The 13,903-nt window shown below is 41.4% G+C and overlaps 1 protein-coding gene across 1 annotated transcript in view; it reads left to right on the forward strand.

Moving 5' to 3' along the window:
- The window catches only part of LOC104492763 (sickle tail protein homolog), a gene marked incomplete at its 3' end in the record, with an annotated part of 90,988 nt that overhangs the window by 52,795 nt on the left and 24,290 nt on the right, over window positions 1-13,903 (forward strand). The window contains exons 5-7 of the mRNA XM_010135356.1: window positions 622-726; window positions 1,149-1,201; window positions 9,367-9,527. Coding sequence (XP_010133658.1) covers window positions 622-726; window positions 1,149-1,201; window positions 9,367-9,527 — 319 coding nt within the window. The remainder of the gene's footprint in view (window positions 1-621; window positions 727-1,148; window positions 1,202-9,366; window positions 9,528-13,903) is intronic.

Genomic DNA, 13,903 nt, shown 5'->3' on the forward strand with positions numbered 1-13,903 from the left:
AAAATAAATCTCTTCCGTTGTGCAGTTGCTGTGCAGTCTGCATTTGATGTTCTGTGCCTGTCTGCCACATTGCTGTCCTTTCCAAAGCAGACAGTTGTGATGTCAGGTGCAAAGGATTTGGGCTGGGAAGTAGTCAGCTTGGGCAGATTAAATGCTCCACAGACTAAAATCCTGGGTTTGGGGAAAGTAAAAATAGTAACAAGAAGTGTAAAGTCTTTAATCCTGAAACCTTATATACAGGCAAAACTATTGATTCAGTGTAGGTAAAAGAAAAAATATATGTAATGCTGAAAAACATTGTTTTCATTAGTTCTAAGAGGCCTTAACTGATTGGTTTAAGTGCCCGTATTGTGAGATCATTAGAAGTTTATTACCTAGGTGGTTGATTGCTTTGTTCTTTTTTAACCAAGCAGATGTCTTTTTTATTGTCTGTTCCCATGCAAAAGCTGTCCAAACCAAGATGTGGTAAGCTGCTGCAACAAGGTATATACAAACGGGTACCCATGGGCCTTTGCACAAGCTCTGAAGTGTCTTTCCAACCCTGTGGTAATCATTCACCTAGAAAAACAAGTCTGAAAGCAAATATATCTGGCTTTAACAAACGGTTCTCTTGTCTTACAGAGAGAGGATACAAGCCATGGAGAAACAGATTGCCAGTTTAACTGGTCTTGTTCAGTCTGCGCTTTTTAAAGGGCCAAATACAAGTAATAGCAAAGATGCTTCTAGGTAAAAAAAAAATTCATTAAATCTGTTTCTCTGTAATGATTTTAGTAATCAATCAAAAAAATTATTTGAATGTAATAGTAAAAATCCCTGAATGCTCAATCATTTTTCAATATCTTTATCATCCCCATGAGAATGCTAGGCAGAGAGGAAGAATATGCCAAATGATAGATGGAGATTAACTGCATTACTCTTTGTGATGAAAAGAATTAATGGAGCTACATCTCTGCTTTCTACTGCTTATATTCCATTCCTTGCTTAACTAGTATTAAAAGCTGATTAAAAAAATCCTAAACAACTGACAAACTACCGGTGATTTTAATTAAATACATGTATGCTAGATATGGGCATTTAATATGCTGATTATAAACTTCACTACAGTGTGTTACTAAGTTAAAACTATGATTTTTCTTTTTATTACTTAGTGAGAAGATGATGTTGAAAATTGTGTCCAGCAAGAGCAGCACTGACACTGCAGGTAAGATAATTCACTTTTAATTTACAAATTATTCAGGTATATGAATAGCTCTAACATTGCTACCATACCAGCTTATGGAAATGTCAAATTTACTTAAATTCCCATAGCTGTACTCTCAGAACTGAAGTTTAAATTCAGTATATGGAGTTGATCACATCTTTGTTAAGAGAGGAATTTCTTACAGGCTGAGATGGTCTTTGGAATGAATTTCGCACCTGTACTGAATGGTTTAAATGAGATATAAGTCTCTGCATATGGTGCATTTTCCAGTGACTCATCCTGCCTATAGTACATCTCTGTCATTAACCCGGGATGTATTCAGATTGCTGTAGAGGGCTAAATATTTCATTCCTATTCTGGTCACCTGAACTTTTCTCTAAAGTTTTTCTGTTGGTAGGATGTTGTGGTTGTAATGACACTAAGGATAGCACTTCCCTGATTAAGCCGTATTGATCTGTTACTATTACCCTGTGCCTAAACTCTTCCAAAAAGCATCAACTGTGAAGCCAGTAAGAGCTGGTCTTACTTTAGCTTCCCATTTGGAGAGCTGTTAAGTGTTTTAAAGATGGATTTAAGGCTGTTGTGAAAGAAGATCGTCATGCGATTGGAGCTCCTCATGTATGGGCTGCTGCCAAAGGTGTCTGCAGGGCTCATGTCCATTTCTGTGCCTCCACTTTGCCCTTTGTTTATGCACTGAATGCAAATAAAGGCAGTTTCTTACTTCCTGGTAATGCAGTTCCCACAGGGAGATCTGTGCTCTGGCAGGTAGTCAACCGCACACGTTTATTAGCAAATCTATTATGCTCTTAACTAGCTTTCTGTTGGAGCTGTTAGTTCATGTTCAGGATTCCTGTTTATCTGGAATTGCAGTATGTCCCTCTAACCGGCAGAAATCAAACCAGACCTGGAATCTATCAAGCACATGCAAGAGAAAAAAGGCTAAAGTCCTGGTACTGGAGCTTTGCTCCAAAGCCACTCTCTGGTTCCATTCCAACTCTTCCCTTCCAGCTGGCCCCTGGATGGGGAGAGCAATACTTAGGGCTGTGAAGAAATAAATTGTAGTTTATCAGTTTCAGACAACTTACTGAAATGGCCATCATTTTTCAAAACAGCTGCAAAATGCTCTTAGACTTTTCTCTATTTCAGTGTTCATATATACTGAGAATTTATGTTATTTTCCACTTGCACAAGCCTTGACTCATACAAAGCATCTATGAAACCATCAAAACAGGCATACACGCTGCTTTGCATTCCTCTTTGTGTTGTATTGATGTTCAGCCTTTCTGCTTTGCCTGTGCTTGACTAATTCAGATAAGTACTTTGGAGGAGGCACTGGGTAGGTGATCCTGATCTACCTGGGCCATGCTTTAAATGGGGCTTTGGACCAGATGACATCTGGAAGTCCCTTTCAGCCTAAATTATTAAGTGATTTGTGTGTGCATGTGTGAATGTGCTCTCCATGAAATGAGAAGAGGGGCGGGGGGGAGTGTGGCGGGTGAGGCATGTGGTTTACTGTTAAAAGACCAAGTCAGCATCTGTCATGTACTGCCAGAGACATTGACTTCGTCACATGGCCATGCCCTATCCAGTATGTGAGTAAGGATACCGGCATTCACGTTGTGCAATAGGTACCTTTTTGATCACTTGGGAGATGGGGACAGAGCAGTGGGGCCAGCCATGCAGCCAGCCATCTGCAAGGATCCCTATCAGTGCTATATAGTCATAACTCCAGCACCTGCATCCCTAAATCCTGTCCTTCCAGCATGACTCAGCCACAAAATTAAATTGTGGCAGGTATGAGAAACAAGGTATGATGCTGATCCCAATATGCTACAGTACTGTCACCCACGTCAGCTATTATTGAAGACTGCTGTATAATAGAGTAGTCCTGTATAACAGAATATTTTATTTTGGCACCTGCTTTTGAAATTGTGAATGACAGTGTCTAATAAGCCCATGCAGTCCCTCTGCACTTGAAGATTAAGCAGTCTGCCAGAATACACCATAGAATGTTTCTCCTTTTTGTAAATATGCTTGGGTTTAAACATGTTATCAGCATCTAGAAATACTTCTGCTGACCACCGCTTTGTTCTTCAGTTCACCCCAATCCTTATTAAGTATAACCATTTAGACAATTGACTCAGTATAAAACTCCGCTTGACAACAGTGTACAGTTAATTTCAAAGACTATTTGAAAGAAAAAGTGGTATAAAATGTTGATTGAGCAGTCCTTTCTAGAGCACTGGTAAGCAGAATTGTGAATTGCTTCCCATCCTGAACAATAAAACATCTGTGCAGGATAAAATTTGCTCATCAGTGTTGAACCAACATTGCATTTTATTGTATGCGTTCCAATGATAGGAGACTTTCATGCTAAAAATAGAGAACTAGCTCACTTGGAAAGGAAAAGAACCCCAAACTTCTATATTGCAGATAACTGTGTAGCGGATTGTAAATACTCTGTTTGATATTTCATATAAACCAAACTGTTGTATTTAACATGTTTTTGCTTTTCCAGTCTGTTGGGGTTTCTTTAGCCTCAGATATTAAAGTGCCTAAATAAAAATGCTTTTTCACTGGGGAAAATGAGCCTCTAACGATCATGCTTATCTGCATTTCTTATGTTCTATTGCTTTAGGCTCTGTTCTTTCATGGGGGGTGGGTTCAAAGAGCAGTAACCTTCCACAGACTGGCTATGTCTCTTCTACTAATGTTAGGAGAAATCCCATGACTGAATCCTTATAACCTTCTTTAGTTGATCCGAAGTGAATGGCATCAAGGGACTCTTCACTTAGAAACAGCATATAATTCTAAAACCAAACCATTCTAGGAAGAATCTCCTTGAGATCATTAACATATGCTGAGAAATGCTCACCTGCTCTCTTTTCAGTCACATTTTTCTTCATCAAGTGGTGAGATAGATTAAATCGTGGTTTCATTGATTAAATTGAGATCAGTTGTATCATAGATTCATCATCATGGCTTGGCTTCGTGAACGAAGATCTGGGAAGGGCTTTTCCCATGCTCACTGCAAGCGATGAGTGCACCCTTCAAGCCTGCTCGGTGGATTTTCTAGGTGAGGCACCAGCGTGCGCAGAACTGGCTCCACCCTTTACACCTGAGGTTCATCTGCCAGGGCCTAGAGAGCTTGGACGGTGACAGCGAAGTCCTCGGGTCGTAGGTTTGGTTAGAGTGTCCTTCTCTTAGATGATGGATGCCTTACAGGGCTAAACAAGCTCCATCTGCCCGGGTTTGGAGTCAGAGTTGTCCTTCTCCTAGGGTGGCTGCCCGAAGGCTAGTGAGCCCATCCTGCCCGTGGACACACTTTGTCTGACCCTTCAATTGAGACCTGTCTGGCTTGGGAGACCCCACCGGAGGCACATGCCACCACCAGCACAGCTCTCAACCTCACGAGGGCACGCAAGCTCCTTCCCCACTGCAAGAGGGTGCCCGTGAAAGAGCATCATAGATTACAAAAGAAAAAAAAAGGCAATAGTTCTTTGCTAGTTGCTGTCTTGTTGGAAGAGGAAGAAGGACATTTTAGTATTTCCAGAAAAAGGGGTCAAGGAGTATGGCTTTCTGCTCTAACATCACCAGTACAAACCAAGAGAGGGAAATGGCAGCAGGGAGAATTATTACACATGTAGGGCTTGGATTTGATTCCTCATTCTTTGTGAACTGTCTTGTCGTGTGTGTGTATCTTTGTGCCTTTTTCACATGCATGACGTGCTGTGAAGATCTGTGAATTTAAAAAATTGGCCATATCTGCTTGCTTGTCTTGGATTCAAAGTAGATCACACCAGTCTTTGAAGTCTGTCAGGTAAAACATGATCCTGAATTCATTCTGGATAAGTGAGGTGAAGTTGCTCGCTAATAAACAGAATATTTTATTCTTTTAAGGGTGCTTTAGTGCCTGGCCATAAGAGCTTATTAATGATGTAACTGCACCCTTAGCATTGCATTTGCCTATTTGTTTAGTGGATTCTAACTGGATGGAAGAAGAACTAAGAAACTGTCATGTGTCTCCCCAAACAATGCTTTAAAATGATGTTGCTCTTTAATAAAGAGATGAGTAATTTGTGAAGAAACATTGCTGGGTGTCTTCTGATGGGCTTTTTTTCCTATCATCCTTCAAAAGAAAACTTAGCATTTTAAACAGAAAAATAAAATCTGGAAAACAGAAGGAGAGCAGTGTCTTTGCAACCACAGCAAAAGTCAAGTGTCAGGGAGCAGAAGTTGTGTTCCTTCCCTTCCTGAGCCTGCACAAATAGCAAACCTTTCCTCTTTCTGCACATCTGTTCTCTCTGTATTTTAAAAACAGCAGCTTAGTCCATTAGCCTTTTTTAAAAAAAGTTTACGTTTGTTTTTTGTCCAGAATATTAGGGAATTATGGAGGGGGTTTGCATTCAGGCCCCCTTACCTTGCTCCAGCAAGCGTTTGTTTAAAAACCTGAGCACCGGTGCTGCTTCTTTCCCTTCAGTCCATCTGGCTGCACATCTAATTGCAAAGCTACAGCTGGGGAATATTTCTAAAAGCAAGCTATACTCCCTAGATGAAGCAGCACCTCATTCAGCTGCCCATTTATTCTTCTTAATGAAAATATGCATCTCTGAGAAATCAGCCGCTGATCCTTTCTGTGCTTCCATGCTCACTTGGTGTTTGTGGTTGTTTCACGCCCTCAGGAAGTGTGAAGCAGGCTCTGCTTTACAGGCTCTGCGTGCAATCTGCAGCAGGGACACCGTGGCAGCTGAGACTAGCTGACGGTGACAAGAGGTAGCTGAGGCAGCAGAGGAGGAGAAGAGCTGCTTTGTTGGGAGCCGGAGATGTTTATTGTTTACAGAAGCAGATCAGAGTCCATCTACACTAAAAGGAAAGCAGGCACATCTTCCTGAGAAAATATGTGAATTGTCTGGGGTCCAGCATGGGGGGAGAGACTGGTGGGGCCTGATTCATGCCTTGGCCACATCATCACAGGGCCAGGGTCTGAGGTTTTAGAGATTCTTGCTTGAGGCAAAGAGTAAGCAGAAAGGTAGATGTGCTTTCAAAAATAGTCCAGATTTGTGTCTAGGGATCAGAATTCTTGGAGGCTTACCCACATTTTTCAGACTCTCTGGTGGTTTCTGTTTGTAGGGTTTAGGAACTAAATAACTGTTTCTTTAAAAAAAAAAAAAACAGGAAAAATAGTACATGTGGGAGGGAAATAAATGCTTGACTGTAGAAAAAAATGCAGTATCCATGTGGACAGGTAAGTATTAGCATATATTAGACTGAAGCATGGAGTGGGTACGGAATGGCGGTGAACAAGGGCTGTTTATTTCTTGAGTGTTGCTTTCTGTTAAGCAGCTCTTTGGAAGATGAGAGCATTGAATCATGCTGGAGTTTAGGAAGAATGTGCAGCATCTTGCTTAGCATTGAAATGAAAATTGCTGCTGTTGAAGCACTGAGCAGATTTAACTGGAGCACATTTAGGTAAAGTATAGCATTACAATGGCCAGCACTGGGCTAGGACAGCTTTTTGTTTGAACATGTCTCTGGAAGTCTAGGGCATGGCACACCCTATGTAGTGCAGGTGCAGACAGGGGAGCCTGTGCTTTTACTGACGGGAATTGCAAATGTCGGTAAAGCAAGAAACATGATTCTTCAGAAACCTTTTAGCCTATTTTTAAATAAAAATAGTCCAGTGTAATTTCTATCTGCTATCCTAAGCTTCCTCCAGATGAATATTTCAATGGCTACATTTGAGGTATCCACACCTGTTGGTGAAGGGAAAACAATGAGTTGTTATGCTGAGCTGTACTCAGGCACATTTGGAGACTACTGGTTGAAAAGATTACTAGGGATAAAACTTACCACTTTTGGATTTGTACTCATTCCAGCCAGAAAAATCTGTCTTGGCCTTTGGTGCACTGAAAATTTGCCTTCAACAGGCAAACAAAAGCTTGCAACTCTAGTTCTTGTTTGATTTCATTGAATTTAATAGAATGTATGCTTGTGGGAACAAATGATGGCCAAAATCCCTGTGCAGATCCACTGATGATTCCTTTTCTGTTTCCTCAGATGTTTTGTTTTATTCACAGAGAAGGAAGAAAATGAAGTTGGGAATGACATAATTGTAGAATAGAATTATAGAATCGTTTAGGTTGGAAAAGACCTTTAAGATCGTCAAGTCCAACTGTAAACCTAATGCTGCCAAGTCCACCACTAAACTATGTCCCTGAGCACCACATCTACATGTCTTTTAAATAACTCCAATAACGGTGACTCAAGCAATTCCCTGGACAGCTTGTTCCAATACTGGACAACCCTTTCAGTGTAGAAATTCTTTCTAATATCCAAACTAAACCGCCCTTGGCACAGCTTGAGGCCATTTCCTTTTGTCCTATCTCTTGTCACTTGCAAGAAGGACTGACATGTGCCTCACTAAAACCTCCTTTCATGAAGTTGTAGAGAATGGTAAGGTCTTCCCTGAGGCTCCTTTTCTCCAGGCTAAACAACCCCAGTTCCTTTAGCTGTTCCTCACAAGACTTGTGCTCTAGACCCTTCACCAGCTTCATTGCCCTTCATTGGACGTGCACAAGCACCTCAATGTCCTTCTTGTATTGAGGGGCTGATAATGCAATAGTCCAGTGAGTGGCAGCCATCTGAGCTGGATTGCCAAGCCCAAAGAGTGGTAGTGAACGGAGTCAAATCCAGTTGGCTGTCGGTCACAAGTGGTGTTCCCCAGGGTCAGTGTTGTGGTCTGTTCTCTTTAACATCTCTATCAATGATCTGGATGAGGGGATAGAGTGCACTCCCAGTAAGTTTGCAGATAACACCAAGTTAGGGGGCTGTGTCAATCTGCTTGAAGGTCAGGAGGCTCTACAAAGGGTTTGGGACAGTCTGTATCAATGGGCTGAGACCAGCTGTATGAGGTTCAACAAGGCCAAGTGCCGGGTCCTGCACTTGGGTAACAACAACCCCCTGCAATGCTACAGGCTTGAGGAAGAGTGGCTGGAAAGCTGCCCAGCAGACCTGGGGGTGCTGGTCAACAGCTGCCTGAACATGAGCCGGCAGTGTGCTCAGGTGGCATCCTGGCCTGGTAGTGGAGGGTGAATGGTTGACTCGATCTCAAAGGTCTCTTCCAGCCAAAAGGATTCTGTGGTTCTGAGACAAGGTGCATCTGGCACTGTCACTGGAAGAGTATGCAAGGCTACATAGTACTGGACTTAGAAAATGAAGTGTGTCCTACTGACAGTCTGTCATTTTGCCTGTTGGTAGTAGGGAGGGGAAGGGACACATAAGAAAGAAAATTCAAAGAATGGGGGTGTGTAAGTGCAAATTGCTAGAAGAAGCTGAAACATGACTATTAGCTGATGAGCTGGAATTTGCTCGTACCCTGTAAATAAAGCTTCTTCCTGGGTACTTGAGACTGAAAAGAACAAACTTGACGTTGATGCTGTGTAGAGGAGCAGCATTATTTAATGACAACCGTCTTGTCAGGACACTGATGGTTATTCTCAGTATGGCTCAGGTCACTTCCTTATGTCACATTGTATTCCTTTGGAAACAGAGTTCCAAATAAACGACAGACTAAAGGAGAGGAGGTGGATGCAACATGGCTGGAGAACAACTCACTACCCCACCATCATTTCATTTCTCTTCTCCTGGTTTTATATAGTAGCTGTTGGAGATACCTGGTAGAAATAGGCAATTGTACTTAAGCAACAAAGCAAGATTTTTCTATAGAAACCTTTTGCCCACACTTGACAGTTTGACTGAATCTCTTTCCAGTGATAATTAATCAACAGCTTTTCAGTTTAGGAATCCTGTGAATTTGCATCAGTGCTGTCTCCGATGGCTCCTGGGGGATAATCCTGAAGCTACTTTCAGCACCAATTTGATTTGCTGTTGTTCTGCGTAATCTGCAGTTATAGCTTATTATCCCATTTCCAGTACACGTGGTAGAAAGCAGTCTTGTGGTAATGCAGTGCTCTGATATTGTAGTTTTCTCTCAAAATATGTTGGATAAGGAGATGCCAGTCCGCTGTTAGTTCTGAACATCAGCAGCTATAATTTTCCTTTCTTGTCATCCTGAGGGAGATACGTGTGGATTCAGTGGGTAGAGAAAGGACCATGTTTGCACCTTCTCTGCTGGTGAGCTCAACCTGTGCTGCTGCTTATTGCAGGTGCTGCTAACCTATCTGGGGGGAAGAACGTGTTGGCAACTGTGGAGTCAGCTGTCATCCATCACCCTGCTGGAGCCCCATCAATGCAAGTCAGCCTTCATGGTATGAAACGCAATGTGTCGGATCTGCGGCTGCAGCTGCATCAGATGAAACAGCTACAGGTATGCTTATCTGGGTAATACTGGGAAAATGGGTTGTCAGCAGATGCCCTTTTCCTTCTTTCCCTTCTTTCTCCCTTTTTTATCTTTTGTACATGAGAGATTCTCAGTAACAGAGTTCTAGCAAAGAGAAGACACAAGTATTACAGACACAAAAGTGTATTCTGTTCTAGCATATGCCACTTACGTGGTCCTAGAGGTCCTGAGTCCTAGCTCAGTTTAACTACTGCTTTTCAGATAGTGTGAAATACCTTCATTTTAAGCTTTGTTTGATGACTGTAGACTCATCTAAGACAGTATTTTTATTACAATTAAACAAGTCTGTGATTACAGTTTGGATCCTGCTGTGCTATGTGCTGTATAAACATGTTGGAAGAACCATGTTCTTGCTCTATGCTGTTTACAGTTTTTAAGTTTCTGAATAAACAACTTTGATGTCAGGAAACCCAAATGTACTGAGGATTAGTAGATATGCATTAAGCCAGAGTTTGAATCCTGTATTTACAGAATTAAGAAGAAGAACCAACATGAGCACCAAGCAAAAAAGATATTTCAAAAGTTACTGCAAATGTTTGCTGTGCACTACTTACATTCACATTTTACCAGTACCTTCCTAACAAACTTCAACAGCTCAAAACCTGCAAGAAACTACAGGAACAATGAAGCATTAACCAAAATGTTCTATTAACACATACCATCCAGGTGCAAATGTAAATGTGTGCTGTTTATCTCAGACACTGTGAAAATAAGTGCATGCAGCTGTACAAGTCCTCAGCCCTTCACTTAATTGGAAATTGAAGAGCTCTGTGTGTTGTCTCAGAAGGTGTAAAAGCAGGTAAAGCAATTCCTTGTAAGATAAAGTGGACAAGAGAAGAAACTTCAATACTCTGCCAGTCATCCTTGCCTGGAAAGAGCTGCAGCTACTGCTGTTATGACCAGCGTGATTTTCAATTCAGGAATGGTACTATGTCAGTCTCCTTTGATTTACTGATTCATTTTAGAACAGAATAATGATAATATAGGTCAGAATTCAGAGCACATTTTGCCTTCACTTCCTTAACTAAAGGAAGTTGAATTATGAACCAGTCATAGGGCAAGGACACGGAAGGGTGAGGTACACATCAGGGTAAAGATGCTGTGATAAGGTCCTGTGCTCGGTTTGCTGGTAATGAAGAGATGGCAAAAAGTATTTGGAGCAAACACTTGTGTCAGCCACGTGATCTCTGCCTGTCATACAGCACCCATGTTGTTACATTTTCAGTTTAGCATGAGTATGTTTCTGTAGCAAATGTATCTTTCAAAAGCTGTTCCCAGCAGTGCTGCCTATGTGCCAGCCATCATGGTCCCCATCTAATTTCAAGGCTCTGCCTTGGGATCTTCTGTCCTGGCACATTATGAATACACGTGTATTCTTCCACATTTGTGCTGCAAACCACTGCAGCCCCTCTGTCCTTCTTTATCTCATGTCCCAAGTGCAGCTCTTGGCAAATGTCTGTGGTCTGGCCACCAGCTGTGCTTAGCATGTGGCCTCCTAAAGTGGGATGGAGGTTGCAGTGCTGCACTGGAGGCAGCGAGCTCATCATTCTCACCAAGGAGTTGGCCTTTCTCCAGCTGCGCCTTGTCTCCACAGCCCTGCCCGGGGCGGTAACCTTGCTTTTGATCAGATACAGCATTGTGGCTTACAGGAGTGAAGAAACTTGTACCATCTGCACAAATCAGTGCTGCCAGGGAAGTCTTGAGAAGGAAAAAAGACCATATCCCAAGTGTGCTTATTAACTCTGGCTGGCTTCCCTTATTTCAGAAATTAGAGCAAATTTGGTGCATTGTGCCAGTAAGAAGGGCAATTGTCATAGTCAGATGGAAGAACCTGTAGGGTTCAAGGGAAACTTTGGTATATGACATATATACCGTGTATGACTCATTGCATTCATGAGAGTGAGTTTTTGTCATGGCTTTAATGAATAGTTGTTATTATTTTGAAAGAGATTCCACAGTTAGTAGGACAGGAGTGAAACAGGTAGTGTTTTAAACAGACGAAAGTTGAAATGTTACACTTCTAATGAAAAAAATTTGTGCTATATTTTTTCTAAAATAATTCTAAGTAAAAGGGAAAAGTATTTTTCTGTTTTTCTAGCTTATTTACATAATATATTTGATGGTACTTCATATTTTTCACTTTCACTGTTATTCCTGAGTTGGCAGTCAGTTTATTCCTGTTTGTGTGAATTTTTCATACAGTGACAGACTAAAAGAAACACTTCCAAAGAACTGAAAAATATGATTGCACAGGCAGAAAAGTTGGTAGGATAACTAAGAATCAGGAACAGGAGTTAAAACTATATTTAATACTGTGTATGGTTCAATTTTTAATTGATGATATCACTGTAAGTTCTTACTCAATGCTCTTTGCTCAATAGAATCAGAGAAACACGTAATGGAAAAGAGCTGTTCATTCATGTGGCCTTTGTCTGTGCTGGCAAAATCCTCTTCTTAAAACATATCTGGCAGCAGTTGATCCAGGTGCATTGATTTACATGCCAGTAAATATATATGTTACCAGATGCAACCACAAAGTTATGACTGTTTTAGTCTGTGGTTGGATTTTAAACTGAGATTCCTGGAATAAAGTCATTTGCATCATGGCAGTTGCTAGCGGTTAGATACACTTCTAGCTACTTCACTAGCATCTTCCTTAAGCTCTCTGATTTTCAGAGATGCGCAAGAAAAACTAGTTTCATAGTGCCGTGGATTTTTCCTCACTGCCAGAGACAGGCTATAACCCAGCCTGTGTCCTGGATACATTTGTTATTGGTAGGACTGGAGCCCATGATGAGTTCAGTGTCATTGTTCGCTCTGCACTCCCAGATAATGAGAACAATTAGTGGCAAGTTTGAGCCAAGCCTTAGAGTATGTGTTCATGGTATACATAATTAGCATATAGTAACATTGGATTTTTTGTATCTATTCCTTCTTTTCTTTAATTGAACACATTTTAAGGGAAAGCCGGTAGATATGATTAAGGTTCAGCATTGGGAATGTGAATGCATACGTGCTTTTCCTTCACTGTATTTATTATTTGCAGGGAAATGAGTGCTGCAGAAAAGATGGAAAATGTAATAATAATACTGTCATAAATGGTATATGAAACTCAGTCTCACAAGTGTAATATTGAATTAGAAATTCAAATATGTTTTGAGCTGCATTATAAAATTGGTGAGACTGCATTCAATCAATGTATGGTAACAAACTTCAGGAATTAGATTCTACGGAGATCCTGTGCTGAAGGCAGTCAGTCCCTGTTTGTGGTTGTGCACTGTACTATGCGGGGAGGTGGGTAGTCCAGAAGCAGAAGGTGGCTCCCACTGGACAGGTCATGCTATCACCTAACGAGAAGCAGGGCCGTGAACTAGTACTTGGTTTTCTAGTTACCTGTTTCATATAAAATAATTGGTTCAAAGTGAGCTAAACAGGTTATCTGATTATTCTTGAAGTGGGTGCCAGAGGTGGTGCTGGGGTACTTGCGAGAGACCAGTGATAGAAAATGGCAGGAGCAGTAGCTGAAGAAGAGGGACAAGTTCAGTATCTGGAGAAATTGGTGAAGCTAGGAATGAGATCCAGAGGTAATTAATGTAGGAAAGGGTGCTAGAATTCTGAAAAAATGTGTTAGGTTTTTTTTGTATTTGAATGCTGCTTGGAGTTATATGTCAAGTTAGCTCTAAATAGCCAGAACTTGCCATTTGGTGGTGACAGGAAAGACTGCATTGCTCTTCCTTACCTTTGGGCACTTGACTTTGGAACTTGAATATTGTTTTAACAAAGTTTCTTTTCACGTGTGAATGTCTTAGGGTTTATTTGTATTGTTTTCAAGCAAACTTAAAGTACAAAAAGTTCTACTCTGTGGACCCAGAACAACTCTGGCAGATCCATAAAACTTCTTCCACTTTAGGTTGTGGAGTAACTGGCAGAGGTGGTCTCAGGGTCAAATGGGGCTTGCATTTAATGAGGGAGTCTCAGATTTGATACCTGCTGGCAGAAGAAAGGTAAAAATCAAATTCAGTTCCAGAACATGAAGGTTAATGTGCTGCAGTGGCCAGACACTACCTCCTCTCCCTCAGCCACAGCTTTTCCCCTCTGCTCCTGCTCACTCATGGTTCGTGACTGTCCTCCTTAAAGCCAAAGTTAGCCCTCTCCGCTGGTTCCTCTCCTCCCTCCGCACCCTTCTGTACCTCTCCCTTCTTATCCTTTGTCCAGGGACATTCTCCAAGCATGAACAAAACCATGTTTTCCTGAACTAGGCAAGTGTTGCATGAATTTTCATAGAAAAGGCAAAAACATCTCTTTAATACTAAGATGAGTTATTTCCCAGACCTCAAGAGCTC

Source organism: Buceros rhinoceros, unplaced genomic scaffold, assembly GCF_000710305.1.
Source record: "Buceros rhinoceros silvestris isolate BGI_N320 unplaced genomic scaffold, ASM71030v1 scaffold1714, whole genome shotgun sequence".
NCBI classification, from domain to species: domain Eukaryota; kingdom Metazoa; phylum Chordata; class Aves; order Bucerotiformes; family Bucerotidae; genus Buceros; species Buceros rhinoceros.